The 26,060-nt window shown below is 36.2% G+C and overlaps 1 protein-coding gene across 10 annotated transcripts in view; it reads right to left on the bottom strand.

Annotated features, from left to right (window-relative positions):
* Positions 1-26,060, bottom strand: part of ptprt (protein tyrosine phosphatase receptor type T) — a 259,071-nt gene that overhangs the window by 104,142 nt on the left and 128,869 nt on the right. For all 10 annotated transcript variants that reach the window (XM_089134443.1, XM_089134444.1, XM_089134449.1 and 7 more), the window contains 3 exons: positions 15,721-16,017; positions 10,048-10,157; positions 1,625-1,826 (listed from right to left, as the gene is read on the bottom strand). In XM_089134443.1, the coding sequence (XP_088990569.1) occupies positions 1,625-1,826; positions 10,048-10,157; positions 15,721-16,017 (609 nt within the window). The remainder of the gene's footprint in view (positions 1-1,624; positions 1,827-10,047; positions 10,158-15,720; positions 16,018-26,060) is intronic.

Consider the following 26,060-nt stretch of genomic DNA (forward strand, 5'->3'; position numbering starts at 1 on the left):
AAAGGATATAAAGAAAGCATGTGCTTTCTTTATATGCTTTCTAGCTCAGACAACCTCATCTCAAGTGACAAGGATAAATGGAAGAGAAACAGATGTCTAAAAACTTTTATATAAAGCACTTTTTGTCCAAAAAGCCCTTTTTTCAGTTTATGTAACACAAGCATGAAGTAAGTGTAGAGTGTAAGTGTATTTCTGAGTAAAATATCAAAAGTGATATCCAGCCTAGGAAATGTGACATCTTCACACTTTATTTAAATTTTATATTTTAATCTAAATTATTATGTAATAATATATATATATTTTAAAAAAAAATGTTAAACGAGTTTCGCAAGCATATTGCATAGTTGTGCTTGAAATAAATTGCTTTACATGTGATAACACAGTGAACCCTGCCAAATTGTGTGATTTTTGGCCGGGCTGTCAAACAAAGAAATTATGCAAGACATATTTTGCACAACATATGCAAGAATAAGAGAAAACTAATAAAATATTCATATTTGATTATGTCGTAGTCAGTGCTTTTTCCTGTGAGATTTTTGTGTTTCTATGCTGTACCTGTAACTTTTCAAAAAAAAAAAATAAATAAATAAATATTATATATATATATATATATATATTTTTTTTTAAGACAAACACAATAACCAAGTGTAGTGTTTGTTCTTCCTTCATATTTTTTTTTTTTAAATCTCTCTCTCTCTCTCTCTCTCTCTCTTTCTCTCTCTCTCTCTCTCTCTCTCTCTCTCTCTCTCTCTCTCTCTCTCTCTCTCTCTCTATATATATATATATATATATATAATCCTAGTGTCATAAAAAAAACAGTAAAACTGTACACCTTCTTGACTGTTTTTACAAACTAAGAGATATGTCAAAGTGGTTGTCTGAGGCAATCGACAGCAAGCTTGTTTTAAAGCCTGAACTCAGCTGCCATTCAAACCCACTATGTTTTAATATTATGTATAATTAATATTCATGCTTTTGTAAAAACATTCATTTCACAGTATTTACTCCTAAAGCATACCGTTTGGAAGCCTGACTCAGAGGTCATTACTATGTAATCACACTGAAAATGTCACTCTCTCAATACAGTGTTTAGATTCAGTGAACAATACGGTTTTAATAAATGGTGTCTGGCGTGCCTCACAAATGCCACGTCATTATGAAACGGAACGAACTGACAGCCGCGGGCCACAGAAATTGGGCAGAACTTGTGGAGGATGTTGTTTACGATTCATGTTCTCATTATTCCGTTCACTTTACATTAACTGTATTCCAACGATATTATGCCAATAACACAACACGCTAATGAGATTTTCGCTCCAGCAAAGCTTCTTTAAGATACAAGAAAAAGTCAAAATGACAAAACTAATTATGCAAATTTTAGAAATGCAAGGGATAATTATGTAAACAATCAAATTAAGCTCATTTAACCCCGACAGTTCATGTTTCTACATTACCATTTCATACATTATCATCACTCTGTCCGACGTGAATACTCTATATCCATGAAGAACAAATGTCTGTCACTCAATTAAAATGCAACCTGAGGGTCTGTTTTACTATAATTGTGTATAATTATCACTTCACTGTTGGAAAATACCCAACAATCTGAGCCTGAAACACTCACCTGCGATCTTGGTGGCTATACGGGTGGTCACGGGTGGGCCGAAGCCTTTGTTCGTGCTGGCTTTCAAAGTAAAGTAGTATGTGGTGCCGGGATATAACCCAACGAAGAGATGATGGGTCTCATTTTGGAGTTTGAAGACCCGGCCACGTTGTGTTGTCAAATCTGCACTGGGATCCAGGGAGCCAAGAGCCTTATAGGTGATCTAATGAAAGAGACGATGCCATTCGATTATCACAATCACTTCATCAAGAGTCTTGGAGATGCATTGGAGACAAAAGCAGACATTTAAATGGATTATACTACGACATTACAATTATGACGTTTACCACTCTGTCCTTTCAAACCCAAATTACTTTTGTACATTTGTATCAGTACGGGTTTGGAGCAAATAACAGAGATTTCATCTTTGGGCGAATTTATCCTTTAAGCATTCTTCTTCTTAATAACGTCAACACTTTTGTTTTGCTGGATCTCTTACAGATAAATTGGCTTATTTTCTCTCCAAATATTTCAGAGAATTTCATTGACTAGAAATACAATATTCTGCTTACAATGAGCAGTAAATACAAGTGCTGTAAATACAAGAAACACTTTCACGTGGATCTGCTTCAAACATGTATATGTTGGAAAACAATATCCAGCAAATAATTAACACGGCCCAAAACAATAACTAACCTAGGTTACAGATAACCATTTTCATGCTAAGACGCGCATACGTCATATCTCAGAGGAGGCTGATGGAAATTGATGGTCACAGTGTATATGGGTAATCAAAACATTTTAGCCCTGACGTTTCACACTTCATAACTCCATTCCACAATTCAAATCAAATAAATTGACAGCTGGGTGCCTGGCAGGCCTGCTGCCTAAAAGCTTTTCATGCATAGTGGAGTGATTCAGAATGCCCTCTAAACACTCTCTCTCTCACACACACACACACACAACTGCTCACTGACCACAGGCAACAAGAGTCAGGAGAAGCAAATCTGCACATTCAAACCAAATATCACTCCAGAAAATCCACACATATACAGACAGACACAAACATGAGACGCAATGACGAAAATTTTCAGACATCAAAATAAGACGACTTTTAATTAAAAATAATATGACATCTACATGATGGGTCATTTTTAGAACTTAACACCCCTGTATATTTTAAATATGTAAGACATGCAGTAACAGTATCCAAATATAGGTTTTCCTTTTCAAACTAGTATCAGTTTAAACTTTCATGCTTGTTGTTTCTGTTCATGTCATAAGGATTGTTTATACCGGCACATTTTTATGCTTTCCAGTGGCATAGTTTTGATTTAATATGCTATCATGTTTAATGTTCGGTCTGTAAATCACACAGTGCCACTGAGGTGTGGCGGAGCAGCCTGATGATATATACTGCCAAACACAAGTTTACATGTTATGGATTATGAATCAGTCTTAATAGAGAATTACAGCCTGAATGTTGCTTTTACAGCTGGCAATTTACTATAGATGAACTGAAATGTTTAAACCCTCTTCATGCCTGTTTGGACAAAAAGGTATTTCTCTCTCTCACACCGTTACAAAAGGCATAGCCCCATTCTTAATTTTGCTCTTAAATTTATCCTACTCTGAAAAATCGATGACATGCTGTTGATTGCCACAGTCAACAATTTTGATATATATCTCACTTGAAAAAAGTTGTAGCAGTCTGTTAGATACTTTCACAGGTGTTTCTGTATACGAAAGGCCATTAGTGATTGATGGGAGGCTTTTTAGGGACTTTTTAAAGGGACTTTAAAAATATCATCTGTGTAAATTTGTGTCCTTGTTTGGTGTTAATATACTCAGATAGACAGTCAGATAGATAAATAGAAAGACAGACAGACAGACGGACGGACGGACGGACGGATAGTCAGATAGATAGACAGATAGACAGACAGACGGACGGACGGACGGATGGATAGTCAGATAGATAGTCAGATAGATAGACAGATAGATGGATGGATGGATGGATGGATGGATGGAGAGTCCGACGGACGGACGGACAGACAGATAGATAGATAGGCGGACGGACGGACGGACGGATGGATAGTCAGATAGACGGACGGACGGACGGACGGACGGATGGATGGATAGATAGATAGACAGATAGACGGATGGATGGTCAGATGGATGGATGGTCGGACAGATAGATGGATGGATGGATGGATGGATGGATGGATGGATGGATGGATGGATGGATGGACGGACGGATAGATGGATGGATAGATGGATAGATGGATAGATAGATGGATAGATGGATAGATGGATAGATGGATAGATAGATAGATAGATAGATAGATAGATAGATAGATAGATAGATAGATAGATAGATAGATAGATAGATAGATAGATAGATAGATAGATAGATAGATAGATAGATAGATAGATAGATAGATAGATAGATAGACAGATAGACAGATAGATAGACAGATGGATGGTCGGACAGATAGATGGATGGATAGATGGATGGATAGATGGATGGATGGATGGATAGACAGACAGACAGACAGACAGACAGACAGACAGACAGACAGACAGACAGACAGACAGACAGACAGACAGACAGACAGACAGACAGACAGACAGACAGACAGACAGACAGACAGACAGACAGACAGACAGACAGATAGATAGATAGATAGATAGATAGATAGATAGATAGATAGATAGATAGATAGATAGATAGATAGATAGATAGATAGATAGATAGATAGATAGATAGATAGATAGATAGATAGATAGATAGATAGATGGACGGATGGATGGTCGGATGGATGGATGGATGGATGGATAGATCACTTCATTTATTATATGTCATTAAAACAATGTGTCCTGCACAAAATTGTCTAGTATTATATTCCAGTCACTAAATGGAGGGGAAAAAACAACAACAACAATAACAACAAAAACAAACCCATACCAGCTCAAAGGCCAGCATGGAGATCAATACGCCTCCAATTACTCTGTCATCACTTAAATGTCCTGATGGGGGAAAAAATCACAAGGGATGATCAATCCTGTTGAAGACTGAAAGTATGAAATGAATAGGCGAGGATGGGGGGAATCTATCTCTTGCTCTCGTCTGTCCTCCCTCTCTCTTTTCAGACTCTGTTGTCAGGGGAGACAGGAAGTGTTGGCCAGGGGGCATTTGATGCCACGCGACAGGCTGCTAAAAGTGGCCTAATGCACTACTGAACGCACCGTGGCTCTCGGTTAAAAGAGCCGCTTGAGTTTAATTGACCACAGCTGATTTGAAAAGGGTTCATTTCCCAGTTCAGTATGGCAGTGGAGATGGGAATGCGAAGAAAGCAGCCCTGTTTGTGGGAGATATTATGGATACTTTGCTTCAGCAATAAGAGGGGGAAGAGAAAGCTATTCCAAAACATAGTGAGCTGAATTTTAAGGCATGTGCACTTGCGCTGCCTCTTATGGTACCTTGTTTTGGCTAAATGCATAATGCAAAGCTCAATAAATAATTACTAAAGTCTAATTAAAAGTTGAGATTTATATCCATTATTTGTTTTGTGTTTATTACAGTATTACAGTCATACAGTATCCCTTTTGTCATGTAAAAAAATAACACTACAGTAACAAAAAGGGCACCAAGACTAACTTTCAACCGCATTTACTTGCATCTGCCACAGAGAAGTACATCATCAATGAACGTCATAGCAATTAAACATCTAAAATGCATCCTGTATTGACATTCAACCCTTCAGAAAAGTTTGCAAGAACTTCAAATCCAAGACAACTGTTTTCAAGGGTATATACAAGCAAAAACGTGAAATGTAAAACTATAAATCGATGCTGGATTGGTTAGTAATTCCTCGGCAGGAGCTACAGTAGTCATCTCTTGAGATTTACAATTGGTAAACAGACATGCTGAGAACAGAATATTTAGTATTTTGTAAGTTTGAGAGTGAGTTTTGAGGGTTTGGGATGCCAGAAAGAAACTAGGTTACACAAAATTTGGTTTAGAAAATAATATTGCAAAAGAAAATATGAATACAAATACTAATAGTAGTAACAGTCATGGAGGAATAGAGTTCCAGTTCAAAATGTAGAGGATTTCCATATCTACCTAATAAATTCCACATCCTATGAAAATTTCATACACAAATAAAGTGGGATTTCTGCAAAAAAAAATTAAATATGTCCCCAAAGACGCCATAAACCTGACAAACCCAGTGACTACAGACACGTCCTTCCTCCCTGCCGACTACTAGCAATGATACACTAATGAGTGCTGTGTTGGACAAAACAAGAGCACTTAAATCTCACTGTCTCATGACACACGACAACTGGAAAATAAAAAACGCGCTCTCAACATTAACCCAGATTTAGACCTTCCTCCAGCTGTCTCTAAACCACACAGGCAGGACCGTGAGCCCATTAGCCGGGTTTAGAGAGCTAGGGGTTACTGCTTCTCTTAACTCGAGTGCTTGCACCTTAACCATTTATTGATGGAAATGAAAACAACACCATGGTGTGAGGGGGGGGGGGTGGATGTGCACTGGATTTCCTCGATCCCGCAAGGGCAGGACAGGCTGTTTGTCTTCCTTAGAGGTGAAAACTTTCCCCACGACATCAGCACACCCAACGACAGCTCTTTACTTTGAATTATTTAGAGAAAAAGAAAGAAGAGATTTTTACTTTCAAAAAACCACTATGGTGGTATATCGATGTCAAATAATAATGGCATGGCACTGAATTATAATTTTTATATTTTTTAAAATTCAACAGCATTTTCATGAAATAAAAAATCTTTGTAACATTATAAATGTCTTTACTGTCACATCCTTGCAGAATAAAAGCATTACCTTGTTTTGCTGACCCTATAAAGTGCCATGTACCATTTGAAAAAACATGGTACATTAATTTCAGTAATGTTGTATATTTCAAAGTGCCACAGTATTACCATCAGATACCATAAATGTACTTCTTTGTAAGGGTCATGATACCATGGTAAATCCATGATCATGATTGCATAGTATTCTTACTGCTGTTTAAGAATGTCATGGTGTCTAAACTACCATGATAGTACTGTGGTACTTTTTTGTAAGTAGTGCAAAAAGCCATGCTATAATACCATGGTACATTTCGTTACATTTTTGTTGGTGAATATTCAGAATCCATAAAATGTGCATGATGCTTTTTTGATACATGGATACATTTTTGTTAGTGCAGGGTCACTTAAAATACGATGTTAAACTATACAACAATGGTGCAAAAAACAGGGTATGATAGATATCAAGATAAAACGTAGTATTTTTTCTGTTTCTACATAAATAACAGTAGCCGCAGAGAGTGCCAATATCCCTGTCCATCACTTCCACAAAGAAAACCCCATCAGACATGTTCTCTCTGTAAACAAAGTGGGTGGTTTGTTTCCATGTAACTCCACAAAGGAAGCCATCAGAACCCGTATACGAGACACAGACGAGGGGGAGAGACATCACGTCATCGCAAACTCACAACATGTCACACAAGTTAAACAAAACCAAGATCAAGATTTAAAAACCTGGCGTGTGTAGAAATGTTCTGCTATTTACTCTTCCTCATTTGCATGAAGATAAAGAAAAATAAAAGAAGCAGGAGCACAAAAGACACCTTCCTTTTACACAACTCAGTGTTGATAAAGGAGCTGATGAGCATCTTCTCTGTCTTACTTTCCCTGCGTCTTTCATATGCACACTCTTATTTTGTCAGCAAAGCAATTAATTTCTGAAAGGCTTTGATGGTTTGATAAGGAGGATGTTGTGCAGAGAAATGAAGGGAGAGGAATCATACAGTGAGAGGGGGGGGGGTTATCAAAAGTATGGATTTTGATGCAGGACACATCTAAGAAACTGATCTGAAACGTATCTATCTATAACATAAAAATGTATATATATATATATATATATATATATATATGTATATGTGTGTGTGTGTTGGTGCTCTCAAACGATTCAAATATTTAATCGCGATTAATCACGTTAATGTCATAGATAACTCGCATTAAGCGCACATTTTTATCTATTTTTTCTTGGAAACAACATTCTCTTTCTTGGAGCAAATGATCTCTCACACAATGTAACACGGTCCATCAATAAAAGGTTGAAAGAAATACTGACGAGGCCTGATATTGACGAGGAGGCGGAGAATTCTCTGTGTTTGTGTGTGCTTGGCCATCAAGTGGTGTTTCAGACTGGACGTGCTGCGATGATGATTGCTCAGTTCACAACGACAAAACACAGATCACTTTGGTCTTGTCAATGGAACCATTTGGCAACTTTTTATAAGTAAACTTTCCATTCAGAATCTTATAGGTCGTCACGTGCTCGTCATACACTCAAAACGTAACGTTAACCAAGTATTTGGCCGGCTCGCAAGCCCAAACATGCAAGTGTGTGCGCCGTCGTTCCTGTTGTTTTGTTTCCAGTCTACCTAGATCCGCTTGCGCTTTGGTCGACGAAGCAACAAAACTAACTAACAAAGTTTGCTAGGCCAGAAAAAAAACGCGTAATAAAAAAAAAAATACGCCGTTAAGATGGGGTTGCATTAACGCTGTTAATAACGCGTTTAATTGACAGCCCTAGTATATATATATTTATATATTAAGGCTGTCAAATGATTAATCGTGATTAATCACGTCCAAAATAAAAGTTGTGTGGGTGTGGGTGCACTGTGTATAATTATTTTATATATATAAATATACACACATGCTTATATATATTTAAGAAATATTTCCATGTATATACTGTATATAGATTTATATATAATTTATATTATATAAAAATATTAATATTTTATATATAAATAATATTTTTTTCTTAAATTATACACAGTGCACCCACATAAACTGCCTATATGTATACTGCATATATAGTATAGTATATATATATATATATATATATATATATATATATATATATATACTGTATTTATATACTGTATTTATATATGTTGTTTTGAATATGCTTTATGCATAAACAGTATTTTTATACATTTATAATAACATAACACAGTAATTAAAGCAATACATATTCATATGGTTGACTATATAATGCATTTGTGATGCTGTATGAAGAATGTTTTAAATATTAAGGGTACCATATACAGCATAATGCAAATAATCTTTCACACTATCAAAAAAAAAAAAAAAAAAACACTACATTTTTACTGTTTTTATTGCTATTTTTTCCACCTCTATTTTATTTCCTTCCTTGCTGGTCCAAACTTTTCTAAAGCTGTGAAGCAAGAAACTTGCTTGCTACAAACAGGTTTTTTTTTTTTCTGTGACCCTTCCGCTGCATTCATCTCCGCACCTTCCCTTTCCTGCCTCTGAGCTCTTTGTCCTAAGTCTAATTTGTCTGAATCACTAAAAGCGAGGAGAGGAGGCATACGGCTGCTCAGATCTCCAGGATAATTCTATTGGACGCTTCTAATTAAATCAATGAGGGCTATTATAGCAATTATCCGGCCAAATGGGACTGCATTGTGTCCGCTCGATACATTTAGTAAATTCTGTCAATCTTCTTATCACCAAGATGGCACATGCAGTAACCCCATTTTAATGATGTACCAGAATATGCGCAATGTCTCGCATGTGGTTTCTCTTCCTCATCAAATCAAAGAGATTGTGAAGCTCTTTTGTGCCTCCAGCCCACTCAAACACACACACACACACACACATTAAAGCACAATCTGGCCATAATTTGTTTTTGTCATGCAGTGACTTCATTTCTCAACAGAAAATAACTTCTACCAAAATGTATACCGCTACCTGATTTTACCACAGAAATATACAAATGAAGATACACTCTAAAAAACGCTGGGTTGTTTCAACCTAAATTTGGGTCAAATTTGGACAAACCCAAATGTTGGGTTAAAAATCCAATTAAACAAATTTACAGTTGAAAGTGAAAGTTGAAGCTGAACCCAACATTTGGATTTGTCCATATTTGACCCAAATTTGGGTTCAAACAATCAGTATTTTTTAACTATGTTAACAATAACCATTGTTCCCTTGAGCCAGGTACGTAACCTCAGTTATTGAATAACTGAATAGCCTACCTTACATACACTCTAAACAATGCTGGGTTGTTTGAACCCAAATTTGGGTAAAATATGGACAAACCCAAAAATGTATTTCAAACTTCAACCCAACTTCAACTTTCAACTGTAAATTTTTTAATTGCATTTAATCTGGGTATATCCATATTTTACCCAAATTTGGGTTCAAACAACCCAGCGTTTTTTAGGGGGTGTAAAAACCTCTATTAGTACAAGTTGTACAAGATTGTGTCAATATGCAAAAAAAAAACCCAAAACATTCAAGTCGCTCAAAACCTTCACCTATGCTGAATAGAAGCAAATAAAATAATATAAAATATATATGTTTAACATTTCCTCACCTCGTAGAGAGTAATGACTCCATTAGTTTCATTCGGGGCCTTCCACTGCATGAAGATTTTCTCCTCGTATGGGCCTGTCTGAATGGACTCCATAGGAATGGGGCCAGGAACTAGTGTAGACACACAAACACACATTCAATTTAGCATTCTAGGTTACATTTACAAATGTTTAGTCAACAGTACTGTATCTATAATTCAAACACTTTACCATTACATCAACACTTATTGTTTTGAGAACAGAGGTGACGTAGGGTGACAGAAATGGCTTCAGTTGCTGGGTAAAACGTAAAGAGAGGCGAGCAGAGATTGGCTGACTATAGAAGTAAAACTATGTCAAACACACCTCAGCCGCAATATTCGAAGTGAGAATTGTAACAGCTTTGCTACCCTTCAGTACCGAGAGGTGTTAACAAGTGCTACGAGTACCACTGCGCGTCTATTTGCATATTTTGTGCACACGTCCCCTCTGGCACACATTGCAAGCATTCCAAATATATTCTTGCTAGAACATCATTAACACCCTAAAAACCTGTTTTCAGGATGTCATCATCCACACACAGCTTCATCCTGCTCTCATATGCCAGCAGAGCATTTTCCGAGATGCTATGACTAGACAATTTTATAATTCAACATGCAAATGTGCTAATTTGTGCCAGTTTGACAATAGCCCATGCATATCATGTTAACTTGAGGCTAGTTGTCTTGGTTAGTGTCTTTAAGTTGACTGTTAACACACTGAGTCAGACTGTTCCTGACGGTGTGTGAAAAAGAGCTAATGACTTAGCTAAAAGGCCGTTTAGTCCAACTTAGCAGCCCTATAGCGCTGTTGTTTGCTTTGCACTTAGTCGTGGCTAATTGGGAGGGCAGATTAAAGAGATCCGCAACGGCGCGAACGGGAGAGGCGCCTCGGGCACAAACGGATTAGCTGGCGGTCATCTTGAGCGGCAAAGAAAAGAACTTAAACATCTATTGTTCATGCAGCGTTTCATATACACGGAAACACAAAAGCCTAAACCTTTGGCACTCAGCAAGCACTGCTATTTCCTCGAGGAAAAGCTAATCTAGTTGTACTTTTATTTTGGAAATCTTTTTAATTTCACAAAAGACAAAGTTTCTTCGACCCCCTAATCATAATTAAAAGCCGAATAGTCTTTGGCATTTATTCTTCAGTGGGAAAAGACTTAAAATACAAATGCTTTGGATGCAATCTTAAAACATAAAAATCATTCCACAAAATTATGATTTATGCAATATGCATTTATCCAAATTATGCATTTTTATCCAAAAGTTGCTGAACAACAATTTAAAGTGCATATGAGTTTTAGTATTGAATGAATTAAAGGAGTAGTTTACTTTAAAAAAAAATAAATAAAAAAAAAACTTTTGCGGATAATTTACTCACCCCTATGTCATCCAAGATGTCCATGTCATTCTTTCTTTAGTCGAAAACAATTGAGGTTTTCCAGGATATTTCTCCATATAATGGACTTCAATGGGAACCAAACAGTTCAAGGTCCAAAAGACACTTTCAGTGCAAACTGCAAACTGTTCAAAGGGCTTTAAACGACTCCAGATAAAGAATAAGGTTCTTATCAAGCGAAACGATCGCTCATTTAAAAAATTAAAAAATTACAAAGTTTAAGTTTTATAAGCTCAAATGCTCGTCTTGCTCTTAAATGCTTTTAAATGAGCGATCGTTTCGCTTGATAAGACCCTTATTCATCGTCTGGAATCGTTTAAAGCCCTTTGAACAGTTTGCACTGAAACTGTCTTTTGGACCTTGAACCATTTGGTTCCCACTGATATGGAGAAAATTCTGGAATGTTTTCATTAAAAACCTTCATTTCTTTTCGACTGAAGAAAGAAAGATGTGGACATCTTGGATGACATTGGGGTGAGTAAATTATCAGCAAAAGTTGTTTTTTTTGTTTTGTTTTTTTTTAAAGTGAACTACTCCTTTAACTAAAGTGCAGTGGTTTGTTTTATTAGCAGAGAACTAATCACCTGAGAACATTATGTTGCACTATAAAAATGACTATAATACAAATTAGAGTGAATGCAGATAATGTGTCAATTGAAATCCCACTTATGCCAAAAAACTGCAAGTTTCTATTTACCTCACTGAACCTCATTTACCTCATATAATTGTATCTGTCTCATTCTATCATGACTAAGTTACTCTTAAAAAAGGTAGCGAGGTTGAGATATTTGCCCTCAATAGCTATTACAAGCTGAATAGTCACTGGCATTTATCCTTCAATGGGAAAAGAATTGAGCTAATCAAAGAAAAGGTGAAAAACACTCTCTCGCTGAGGTGCTGATGTCACATATTGTACTGCAAAGTGAGGCCAGTTAAATTATATTTCCAACAATTCTTCAAATAGCTTGATTGGGCACTAGCCAAAAAGCATATTAAATCATTGTTACAATGAAATATAATTAGATCCAGTCGTCCGTCCACTGTCTTTTCCACTATATAACCATGCCAGTGCCTGGAATGCTACTTCACATATTAATCCAGCTGATTAGCTTGCCGTGGGGAGACCATGAGTGATGCTTCATTATAAGTTTGAGGTGCAAGAAACCATTTTGCCCCTCTCAAGATACGAATACCTTTTAAAAGGTTGCGTAATTGTCCCACGTTCCATTTTGTTTCTGAATCTCACTGATTATGTTCATCTCTTTTCCTGTTTATGCTTGTTTACGTACATGGTTCGGCGTTGTTGTTGACCTTATAAGGTGAAAATTGTCTGCCGTCCTCATGTTAATTTCACCCTCCTTCAATTATCACCATATAAGGTTGCACAGAGAGACAGAACAGCTTCACTATTGATATGTCGCAGCTGTCCGTCAATTTGCTAACACAAAGGACAGCAATTATAGGTTTTCATATGCAAAAACACATAAAAAAGGAAAAACATCAGTGCGGCAGACAAGAGGCAATGCTGAATAACCAAAAGAGTTCTATCCATATCAAAACAGACTCATGAAAATGAAAATCTGAAAGAACATGAGACGAGCTTGAATCATACGCAATAACCTAATAATCTGAGGCCTGACAACAGGCTTTATTTCACATGGTTTTATGGCACAGCATTAAAAACAAGCTGGGAGAAATTAACTGTAAATGGAGGCTGAGCGCTTCCCTCTGGGAAATTTTCAAATTAAGCGCTGCAAGCAAACCTTCCCTCCGCCTGAGAGACATTGTGTCTTTTCACAGACTGTGAAGCTTTAACATACTCCACGTTTGGGATTTCCTTTTAACTGCAACACATCAATGGAACAGATGGATTAAAGGAGGATGGCTTTCATCATCTTTGTTTCATATTTGTTGCTTTCTTTAGGAAGAGCGGGGCAGTGCTGTGGTCTAACAATTCTGTTTCCATTTACTTCTCTGAGTGGATCTGACTTCTAGTGATTCCCAAATACACAATGCAGACAATCAATCTTACAAACTCTTTCACAGTGAGATATACACCTGAGATCTGAGAGGATGCATTATTAAAACATGAAAATCATATCCAATGTTCAAAAAAGCATGATAATAATAATATTAATAAATGTTTATTGATCATTAGAATGATTTCTGAAGGATTTTGTGACACTGAAGACGAGAGTAAAGTTTATTTAATATTATTTCATAATATTGCTATAATATTACTGTTTAATAATATTTCTACATATGTTTCTACTGTATTTTTGAATGGTAATGTACACGTATGTGAATAATCAAACTAACTACAACAGGCAACTAAAACTTAAAATTATTCACACTTGACGATAGCCAAAATCTAAACTAAACTAAAAAAAAAAAAATAGATTTAAAAAATGATTCTCTTAGGAATAAATGTTGCCAATTATTCTACATAAACTGTGTATACCGTTTATACACACATAGAGTTTTATAAGCAATTAAACAACCCCAGAAGAAATTGTGAATCTCCTCCACTAATTACAAAATTAGATTACAGTTTAATAAAAGGCAAAAATCTGCTTTTTTATTTAAAAATGTCTAGTGAGATTAGTCTTTTGTTGTCACTAAAAACAGGACTCTTGGTTTTCTTTGTTCTTATCACATCGATATGTTCCAATGCTCTTATAACAAAGAAACACCGAAAGACAGTTAACCCTCTTAGACTATAAATGAAACAAAGTACAAAATTTGCCGTCTTTTAAATCACTTTTGGCAATCTAAGTTTAGTTTGGCAAACTGCGTTTATTTTTGACCACCACAAAAAAGTAAGATGTTTTAAATGACCACTATTGAAGAGTACTTCCCTAAAGATCCCTGCACTTTGAAAAGCTTCAGAATTGCATTCAGCCAGAAAGAACATGCGAGCGCTCCAAGACAAAGACTTGAAAAAGACCCTTCAGTCCTCAAGAACCAGAGGTAAGAGTCATTCATTAAAACATGGATAATTGAAATAATAGGCTGGGCTGGGATTATTGAACTTTTCCCATTTAAGGATGTGGAAAGTGCCACGGCATGTTGTGAAACTAACTTGCAAAAAGCTACGACTGTCAACATTATCTATAACAGAAGAGTCCCTGATGCAAAATACTGGCTATATGAAATGATGTTCTAGCCTGTAATATCTGTGTTCATTTCACTGTACAAAAAAAAATATTAACCTCCAGCCTTTCTGTACAAGTGCCATTCTTCCTTCGAAGGTTAGTCGTTAATTCACTTATTCTTGTTTTATTCAAATATCTAGTGAGATTAAATGCCTAGAAACAGTACCCAAAAAACCTCCATTTAAAATGTTCCTCAAACAACCTACAAGTAAAAAGACATCAATTCAATGAGAAATAGACAATCAATGCAATTATAATGCTTACAATTATGCCTCTCATCAGGGACTTTTTCTAACAAGGCTAAACTAGTGTTTTTGTATTAAAAAGCTATGCTATTCATGTTATTCAATTTCAAATATAGTTGTTTTGAGAGTTTAGCTGTCAGTATAAAAAACATATATATAAATAAATGTGAACATGACTCTTTGAAATACTTGAATCTGTAATAATGAAATATAATGACCACTAAACTGTATAATTGTTGTGTCTGGCAAATCGATTTCCAACTAGCTGTGTTTCTTTCATGTTTCTCATTGCACTCCATGGTCTCTTTCCTTTCAAAATAATCAATACTACTTTTTTATATATATTTATTGTTAAGTAACCATGGTAATGTTCAGTCAGTTTAAATAAACTTATTTTAAATGAAATGAACCGTGTGAACCATGCAAACATGATTAGCGCATTTTGTTTAATTTGTGATGAGGAAAAAAAAATTGGATGTTTGTTTGCTTATCTGCAAGCTAAAATTGACAGCATTGACAGCAACACTAAATTCAATCACTTGTATGCGTACTATAAAATATATCACTTTTTCTTAACATTTAGTTAAATCAGGTTCAGACGTAAACACATCAAAACTGCAATAATCTATTCAATTTACAACCGGATGGGAAATTTGGCATTTTGTGTTGTCCATCTGCTTAAGGGTGATGGTTTCACAAATGAACTCATAAGTGATCATCAGTAATGTGATTACTGTTCAGACACAGTAATTAGCAAGTAAGTAATCTCATTACATACTGGAAAGGTCATGGTGCAAATTGTGAAGGGTTTGGTGGGTCTGACCCCCCTCTCTTATTCCACCATCAAGCTCACCGTCTTCCTCCGTCTGTTTGACGATCTCCTCGCTCTCCTTGCTGCCCTCAGGGTTGGCCAGCACCAGCCGCAGTCTGACCGTCACGAAAGGCCTGAGTCCCCTCAGAGTGTAATGAGAGGAGGTCGGTATCAGCTCCTCAGCGGCAAACTCCTGCTGGTTGAACACATACTGGTACTGGACGGTCAGGTTAAAACTGTGGCAGCGTGTCACCGCATATCCAAAGGTCTCCCACTGCAGGGTCAGCTGACGGGCACGGATGTCCACAACGTTCACGTTCTGGGGACCGTTGACTGGATCTGTGGGGAGAAACAGGAAGGAACAGAGATAAATTTGACAATATACCAGAACAATTATCAGAAGAGATATTTTTCCTCGTTTGCTAGTTTCATACCAACAGCCATGTTGATGTAATACACAAGATTTCAAACGTTTTTGGGTTGGTAATATTTTTTAGTCTCTTGTGCTCATCAAGGCTGCAGTTAAAACAGTAATATTGTGAAATATGATTTAAATATTCTTTTAAATGTGACTTATGTCATTAATCCAGTCTTGAGTGTCACATGATCCTTCAGAAATCATTCTAATATGCTGATTTGACTTTTTTTATCAATGTTAAAAACAGTTCTGATGATGATAGAAGTTGACAGAAAAACGTCATTTGTTTGACATATAATTTTGTTTGTGACAGTGAACATGAAATATTATCATGGCATGGTTTTCTGAAATACTGGTCAATTGTTGCCGTTTGCAGTCAAATATTTCTGTACAATCCAACTGTAATCAATATTTCATCTCCAATATTTCAGGTAAGTTGCCATGTGGTTAGTGAGATTGACAGTGACAGAGTCGTTGTCACAAACAAACCAAGCCAGCATTGTTTGGCTAACCTGCTCTTTAGATGTTGTCAAAGAGTTTTAGAATAATCACTTTTATAATAATCAAAATTGCAAGAATTTTGAACAAACAAATACTAAAACTAAGCATTACAACTATCCTCTGCTGTATATGAGATCCTAAAACAATATTGGGTACTAAAACAACCAGTATCAGAGACTTGCCAGTGGATCCAGTGGGCTTGTTGGACAAAATCTCTCACACTAAGTCCTCTAGATTAGAAGCAAAGCATAAAAGAGGCAGGCGACTGGTTTTTGACTTTGGCCTTGGCCGAATCTTAAGGGAGCCGAATGTGAAAGGGAGTTTTAACGTCTTAAGATGGTTTACATCATGGCTGCTCTCTTAGGGCGCTTTCATTCTCAAAGTACTTCTTGAGTGTGTGCAGAGCAATTTGAGCAATGTGAGAGCTGGGTCACGTCTAGGGCAGACATTAGCGTTTCCCAGCTTCAATGGCACACTCAACGGTGGTTCATACACATGGGGGGCTTAGACTTGGAAAGTTTAAACTGAATTGTGTTCAGCTGCATTGTGTTCAAGATCAAGCAAACCAGAAAGATTGGTAGGAAAGTTGAAAAAAAGAAAAAAAAAATCTGCTGCTTTGATGTCTGTACCTAATAATAAACAGGAAGCCAAAGCCTCATTTTAGGTCCTCTGTGGTACATGTTGCTTAACTCTTTTGCTTAATCTTAGCTGAGCAAATTACAGAAAGACAACAACAAATGACCCAAAACCCCAAATCCTTTGTTCCTGAAGGCCAGATTACAGCTAATCTATTAATCAGAGTCGGTTCTTATCTAAAGGTGTCATCTAAGCAGATTTGAGACTATAAATCCTACGTGGCTAAGCCTCACTGGAATGGCTGCAAATGCGGAGACATATGTCCGATCGGCGATGTTTAGGCTCTCGGCCAGCAAGGGTCCGTGCCCGACATGTAGCCCCCCGTCGAGGGGAGGTGTTGGACGGGTAGGGATTTGCCCGGTGGACAGGTGCAGGGTAACAGTATCACCATTAATCTGACAGAAAGAGGTGAATGTGTGAGAGCATTAGCAACACGCTAATGCTCGGCTGCGGGGTACGCCGTGGTGCCATAGGTGGGCTTTTTGAGCCTGGATGAGGGCTGGTGTAGTTTAGCAAGGGGAGATGCTGATGGATGGCGAGCGTATAGGGTCATTAATCGCAGACGTTGGGGAGAATTGCATAAGAGAAATCAATCTTCAGTACCGCTGCTGCGCTGCTTTGGCGCGATCTCTTCAGACCCAAACGCCCTGCAACATTTATCACACCTCCACCATCCCTCTCGCTCTCTCTGGAACGAGAGAGGAAACGGCAAGCAATAAACATATCAATAGGTGTCCACCATACCCAGATGCGTGGGGTTTATAAACTGAGATATTCAGATGAGGGAAAAACAGAAGCAGGGAATGAACAACAGCTCAAAAACAACAACTGTGAAAAATGAAATAAAACAAAATGCGTCTCGTTCGTCATAATGAAATCACTCTGCTTTCTAGATATTAGCATAGAGCATTGAAAACGACATGATGACCCATTTTAATTTTTCTACATTCAAATATTTTAACGGTTATTTGCTGTATGAAACGGATGGAAAAACAACAGAAAAAATATGCATATTAAATGAAAGCATCATAAAAATGGAAAGATTAATAATAAATTTAAATAAAATGAATAAAAAAAATAAAACTATTTATATGATAAAATAAAACAATAATACAAATAATTAACAATGATTCTACATAAAAAATATTTTAACGGTTATTTTCTGTATGAAACAGATGGTAAAACAACAGAAAAAAAAATATACATATAAAATGAAAGCATCATAAAAATGGAAAGATTAATAAAAAATTTAAATAAAATGAATAAAAAATAAAACTATTTATATGATGAAATAAAATAATAATACAAAAATAATTAACAATCATGTACTTAATTGTTTAAAAATTACTTAATACCCATTTATAAATGATTTTTAAATTAATTAAATAAAAATAAAAAATGCTACATTATAACAATAGATATTATAAAAGATTTACATCTGTTCAAGTTACGATTACGATCAGTCATTTAAAAAATAAATAACAAAGTTTAAGTTTTATAAGCTCAAATGCTCGCCTTGCTCTGTTCTGTGATTCACGTTTGTGACTCTCCTGTTCGAACTCGTTCATCAAAATGAACGAATCTTTTTACGAGTCATTTGGTTCATTCAACGAACGAAACGAATGAATTGACTCAGAAAAAGATTCGTTCATTTTGATAAACAGACGTGCATCGCAGAACACAGCAAGGCGACCATTTGAGCTTATAAAACTTAAACTTTGCTATTTATTTTTCAAATCACCGATCGTTTTGCTTGATAAGACCCTTATTCATCGTCTGGAATCGTTTAAAGCCGACAACGTACAACATAGGCAGGCATTATGCAAATATCTTATCTACAGTTGCAACATAGAACCATAACGCAGTGGATTAGAATTACAGACGACTCTTTAGGCGGTTTAGAGTTGATTCTTTCTTTTAGGAGACAGTAACTTTATTTAGCGTGCACTTTTGACTTTTCAGAACGTTTACATTCACAAACAGCTATATTACACACTGCATGAGCGGGAACATTTGAAAAACCATAACAGGGGCTCTGTAATTACTATTACACTGTACTTTAATATATAATTACACTGTAACAGGGACACATTAATATAAAGAGTAACCAACAATAAAAACCAGCAGGCCGACAGATTAAAGCACTAAAGAGTCTTTTCTTGAGTGAAACTGTTCAGATATTTGTTGAAGGTTGCACGTTGCCTTCAAAACTAGCTAACCTTCACTCAATGGTCATTTGTAGGCCAAAGTGGAACCATCAGTTACATGAAAACACGACCAACCTTCAAAAACATTTTCAACCAATCGAAGACAAAAAACCCCCATCTAAGGTTAAAAGACAGTGTAGATGGACACAATATACTGTAGCTTTTCTTCAAAAACCAGTGAGCTGTGTTGCTGTATTAAGGTGCAATTCAAGATTATCTCAATAAAACATGACTAATAATGAAACTGATGATCCTACACATGATGTCTTGGTAGGCATCTCACAAAGTTTTGGAACAAAGCAATAGTTGTTGTGTTCACAGCACATAACACAATTAAGGAATAAAAATGCCGTTAATGCATTTATAGTATGGGATATCCAAAGTCTCCTGAAGACTCTCGAGTCACCCCATGCAGTGACACGACTCAAATCAATTAGATTAACACTGGGAACAGATGTTGGGTCGTTTCTCTCCCGAGTGTTTTTTAATTACTGTCTGTTTTTTTTGTTGACGCAGTAAACAATACTTAGCATTTAACTCTAGATGCAACTTTAAAACTTCTCTCTTAATTAGGTGACGCGTAAAGCAAAACCGCTGTACTTTGCGCAGCGTGAAGCGAGGGTTTGTGAATCACGCAGGGACTTGACGTTTATGTCGGGTTACATTTACAGCTAAGGATCATCTTACGGCTACAGAAGTCACAAACACTGACATCATATAGAGGAGTTCCTTATACATGTTCAGCATGAGCAGTTTTCACCTTCAGTACTAAAACACAAAGTTCTGCTATACTGTGCTGCTGCATTTTAGCCAAGGGCATGCTGGAGGGTCGAGGGTCACTGTGGAGCAAAGTTGACCATTTTAAACTGTGTTATAAGAGGAAAACTCGATTTTCGTGAGGATACCAGAAAGGATGCTTTGTTAAAGTGCTGCGTTGCAATTTCACACGATTCAGTACGTTCGGTCTGTGGGTGGAGGAAAGAAGGGTAATTTAAAGGGATAGTTCACCCAAAATTCAAATTTTGCCATCATTCACTCAACCTTTTGTGCTCCACAGAAGAAATAAATTAGTACAGGTTTGGTACGACAAGAGGGCGAGTAATTGGTTTCATCATATTTGGGTGAGCTATTCCTTGAAGCGGCAGCAGCTGGCAACACAAGCAAGAGTTTCAGGTGGTTTGAAGACGTTGCGATTTCACACTGATGATCTTGAGGGGGAAAAGAAGAAGGGAAACACGGGAAATGGAGAGATTGACTCGGCAGATCAAAAGGAATATACGCTCTGTGAGGCCGACGCTGCCGTCTGTCTGGTTGTCCCTTTGTGGGTTTGCTGTTGTTGTGGTTTATCCTGTAGTACACAATAACCTCCAACAGCCAACTATACTGTATATTCCATAGTGCTTGACAGATATTAAGTGTTTGCCGATACTAATACTCTGAAGAGAGTTAGTTGACATATAGTTGCAGTTACAGTCAACAGCACATTCAAAATGGACCATCAAAATAAAGTGTAACCCATTTAACTGATTAGAAATGACAGTAAACCATTTGCAATGTTACAAAAACATTGTTCTTTTGATCTTTCTATTAATCAAAGAACCCCAATTTTTTATCACAGTTTCCACAAAAAGATTAAGCAGCACAACTGTTTTCAAAACTGATAATGAATCAGAAATGTTTCTTGAGCAGCAAATCATCACATTAGAATGATTTCTAAAGGATCATGTGACACTGAAGACTGGAGTAATGATGCTGAAAATTCAGCTTTGCATCACAGGAATAAATAAAAACAACCACATTTCTTGCTTATCTTTGTTCTTTCCTTCAATATCTGTAAGAATGAAATGATCTACATCTTCAAATCCTTAAATAACTGAGATTGCTTTGTCAACCAGACAGGAATACAAATCCAAACTGAAATGAATAGAAAGACAGAATGCTGAAGAAAATGCTCAATCTGCCACAACTGAAACATGTTGAGAACAGTAGTTGGTCTGAAAGTGGAGAAGCAGCCTTTGTGTTGACCAAAAAATATAATAATTCTTTATCATATCTTATTGGTTGGTTCATTCACTTTTTTTTTACAGAGAGAAACTACAACAAGACAAGTAAGGTGATATACTCTGTTGTTCTCAGGTTAGCCCATTGCTATAGTAACTGATGAGGTGATAAGAGGAGGTCAGATGTATTTTCTCATTTTACACACACAATATTTCAGATGACCCAACTTGATATCACTGTCATCTGATCTGAGGACAGTGTTGAGGCCTGTAGTTCTGCAGATCCTAATTTTCCACAATTGCAAAAAAACAGCCATTTTCATTCCACTCACTGTAAAAAAATATTGTTGGTTTAACCTTAAAAAAGTAAGTAACCTGGTTGCCTCAAAATTTTAAGTTCATTGAACTGGAAAAAGTGAGTTAATACAATGAAGGAGAATGATTTAATCATCAGAAACTCAAAATTATATGTTATCTGAACTAAATAAATTATTTAAGTTGATTTAACGAAAGAAAAAATGTTGTGATTACTATCACTGTAAAAAAAATATTGCTGGTTTAACTTAAAAAAGTAAGTAACCTGGGTTGCCTTAAAATTGTAAGTTGATTGAACTGGAAAAAGTGAGTTAATACAATGAAGGAGATTAATTTAACCATCAGAAACTCAAAATTATATGTTATCTGAACTAAATAAATTATTTAAGTTGATTTAACGAAAGAAAAAATGTTGTGATTACTATCACTGTAAAAAAAATATTGCTGGTTTAACTTAAAAAAGTAAGTAACCTGGGTTGCCTTAAAATTGTAAGTTGATTGAACTGGAAAAAGTGAGTTAATACAATGAAGGAGATTAATTTAACCATCAGAAACTCAAATAATTTATTTAGTTCAGATAACATATAATTTTAAGTTGATTTGACAAAAGAAAAAATGTGATTACTACACTGTAAAAAAATATTGATGGTTTAACTTAAAAAATTAAGTAACCTGGGTTGCCTTGAAATTTTAAGTTGATTGAACTGGAAAAAGTGAGTTAATACAATGAAGGAGATTAATTTAATCATCAGAAACTCAAAATAATAAGTTATCTCAACTAAATGAATTATTATAAAGTTGATTTGACAAAAGAAAATATGTTGTGATAACAAATCTTGAAAATATTTTTTACAGTGCTGGTACGGTCATAAATGGGTTAAAAATGGACAAGAAGCAGAGAGATACATTGTTTCAATAAAAAAGGGAAGAAAATCTGTACAGAAAAAAAAAACCAACACACACAGAGGAGTTATAAAACGAAAAGCCGTAAGACACCCTCACACAATCCATTCCCAAATGATGACTCCAAGTCTGTCTTGTTATTGTTCAGCCTTCAACTGGTTGCTGGATGGGGAAAAAAAGCAATCACCCTTTCCTCTTCCCAAGTCAATCATAAGCTCCAGGATTCCAATCATTTAAACCTTCCAAGATCAAAACAGTGTGAACTGCTTTTCTCTCCACTTCCTGCTGTAATGACTTCATGCAACGAGGATCATGATATATCAAACGGCGGGCGGCGAGGAGGAGAGCAGATCGGTGGGAGTTGGGATAAGAGTAGAGGGGAAAAGTGCTTATATTCATGAACTCCGCGGGAGGTTTCAGGACATTACGGAAAGAATGGGAGTGCTTGTAAGCAATCTGTTGTAGAAGGGGGGCGATGCAGGGCAATTGTGAAGAGACTTGGAGAGCTTTTGAGTCAGAAAAGGTTGGAGCAGGCATCAAAAAAAGACATACGAGAGCTGTGCGGTGATCGCTGGTGTGATTTTGTGTGTATTGCTGGGGTGTGAACAGAGTTTAACTAACATTTACAACTCTAATTCTACAGACCAAGAAACTAAACAATCACATTCTGAACCCACAAAGCAATTCGGCATGCTTGAGCATGCAATTTGCTTGTCATATATATATATAAAAAAAGAGCTTTGTCTCCTCACAGAGGTGATTGTTCCTTTGCTTTTTGTTCAGCTTTCTGGACTTAAATTACTACAGAAATCTGTGATAGCTGTTTACTGCAGAAAAAATAGTTAAGCCAATCACAAGCATACACGGTGTCGGCTCACAAGGTGAGAATAAATCCAAAACATCACATTATTTAACCCATTTTCATGCATATTCAATGTCAAACTATTTACTTCAATCATCACATAATGATCACTTTCTCTTAACTGCAGACAGACATTATAAATAGCATGAAAATATTAATACACATCATTTTCTCAATAGCCCCTTTCACACAGCAGTCCCGGTAAATTGCCGTAAAAATTCACAGAATGACTTTACCAAAATACACAAATGCTGTTCACACAAGCAACGCCTTTCTGGATTTTTACCGATAAGAGATCATTCACATCAGTCCCAAAATCCAGTGATGTCAATCATCAGAAGTGATCTTTAAACCCCGCGTCATTGTCTTCATCCGCCCGCATGGGAAGAAGCGCTTTAGTTTCACTATCTGCTCAATATGACAACATTTTTTGATGTCTAAGTGAAAGGCATAAAGGGATGATCAAACAGAATGCGTTTTTGCTCTTAAAAACATGAACAGCGCATACATTCTAAACAATGCTGGGTTGTTTCTGGGTCAAATATGGACAAACCCAAATGTTGGGTTAAAAATGTCATTTAAAATGTTAACCCAACTTCAACTGTTGTTCAACCCAACTTCAAATGTTCAGGATGTGTGGTGTGGCGCGTTATACATGAGTATTGCCAACAGGGACGGTGTAGAGTGCCCTCTGGTGGACAAGCTATACAACAAGCGTGATTCGTCCGTTTTTATTTTATTTTTGAAATATTCATTTATCGGCCATTATAACTGCTGATGCCGATATTTTAGAAAATGCCTAATATATCGGCCTGCCGATATATCGGTCAGGCTTTACTTTCAACGGTACATTTTTGTATTACATTTTTAACCCAACGTTTGGGTTTTTCCATATTTGACCCAAATTTGGGTTGAAACAACCCAGCAATTTTTAGAGTGTAATAGTATTTATTTGACACGTTGAATAAGACAACGATGATCATCTTGAGCATATTTACTTTTATTCACATATAAACATTCATCAACTCACACAACGGTATACGGTAAACGGTAAACGGTAAACAGAAGCTCTGGCATGTTTACTTGACTTGTGAGAACAAATTAAATTAATTGACTACAATCAGAGAATCTTCAGAACAAAACAGTCCAATAGCTGTATTTACTTAGTTCACTGCTGGCCTGCAAAAACTAAAAGATTTGTGCATACTGTAAAAGTGCTGATTTTGTCATTCCAGCAAACATCTCATTAGTTATCATTTCTGAAGAAATAATGCACTAGGAACAAAGACTTCATCTGCATGGGTGCTATAGTTATAATGCTTGGGCTCAATGAGGAAGGTAGATGAGGTAATTCCAATATAAACGTTGTGTGTATCACACTTTTTCAACATTTTATCACAATGGTGATGAAATGTTCACCATTGTTTATCACAATGGTGATAAAATACATAATGGTGATGAACATAATGACAAACAGTGATGATTCATGAGTCTCCACGGAAACTGATGAGTGGAGGAAAACATGATCAAGGGAAACGGGGGGGACTGAACAATAGACGTCCATGAAAGTAAAAGTAACTGAACATAAACGTGAAACTAGTCTGAAGTTATATGATATTAATTTTAATTGGCTGCTCAATCAAAGGCTGAAAAAAGGTTACAATATTGCTATTCCCCTCCCATCCAGAGAGAAAGACCTTTCCGTCTCAGATGACCTCGACTGGAAAAGGCCAAGGAGCACATTGCTATTCGTGAATTATGAAGTCACTCTGAGTCTCAAAGGACCCAAATGCCTCAGTAGATCTTAACTCAAAGCTCTAAAAGAGCAATAAAAAAACAATTGTAAAAAATGATATCTGATATCAAAATTTGCGGATTATCAGAATTGCAGCTCAATTTTTCTTATGATTAATTAAACGTAAAATTGTTGAATAAAGTGCAATGAACATAAATTACAGCATATTCAAGTATTTGGACACTTGAAACCCAAATGTCTGAATGCCATTATATTAAATGCAACAAAAAAATTTAGAACGGTGATTCATTCAGTGTGAGTGAATCAAAAGCATGTGGCGAACAGTGTTTTTTTTTTTTATCATTTAATACGTTGAACCTCAAATTAAGGTATGCTTATGCTATATATATATACCACTTGGTTTGCTTTTTGTATTTTGATTCAATAAAGCCCACACATTCTATCAATGTGGAAAAAGACAAAAATGGCAAGATACAATGGCAAACGTTTCCATCACGTGTGACCCTTCTCAAGTTGACCAGTATACATCAAATTTTCAAGTACATATCTAATGCAATGACATTTAGACATTTGTAAGTGTCCAAATATGTTCGGAGCGACGGAAAGTTGTAACTTAAATCACTTTGATTTTATTCAAAACATTAGGGCAACAAAAAAAAAAGGTTTTCATGCTGAAGTGGGTTAAACTGTTTACAGTGCATGCAGCATTAATAATCACATTATACGCTTTTTTAAATGTTTTACAAACCAACAACAAATGTAATTGAATTTTTACTGCATTATA

Source organism: Pimephales promelas, chromosome 8 (assembly GCF_988280905.1).
Source record: "Pimephales promelas chromosome 8, fPimPro1.hap1.1, whole genome shotgun sequence".
NCBI lineage: Eukaryota > Metazoa > Chordata > Actinopteri > Cypriniformes > Leuciscidae > Pimephales > Pimephales promelas.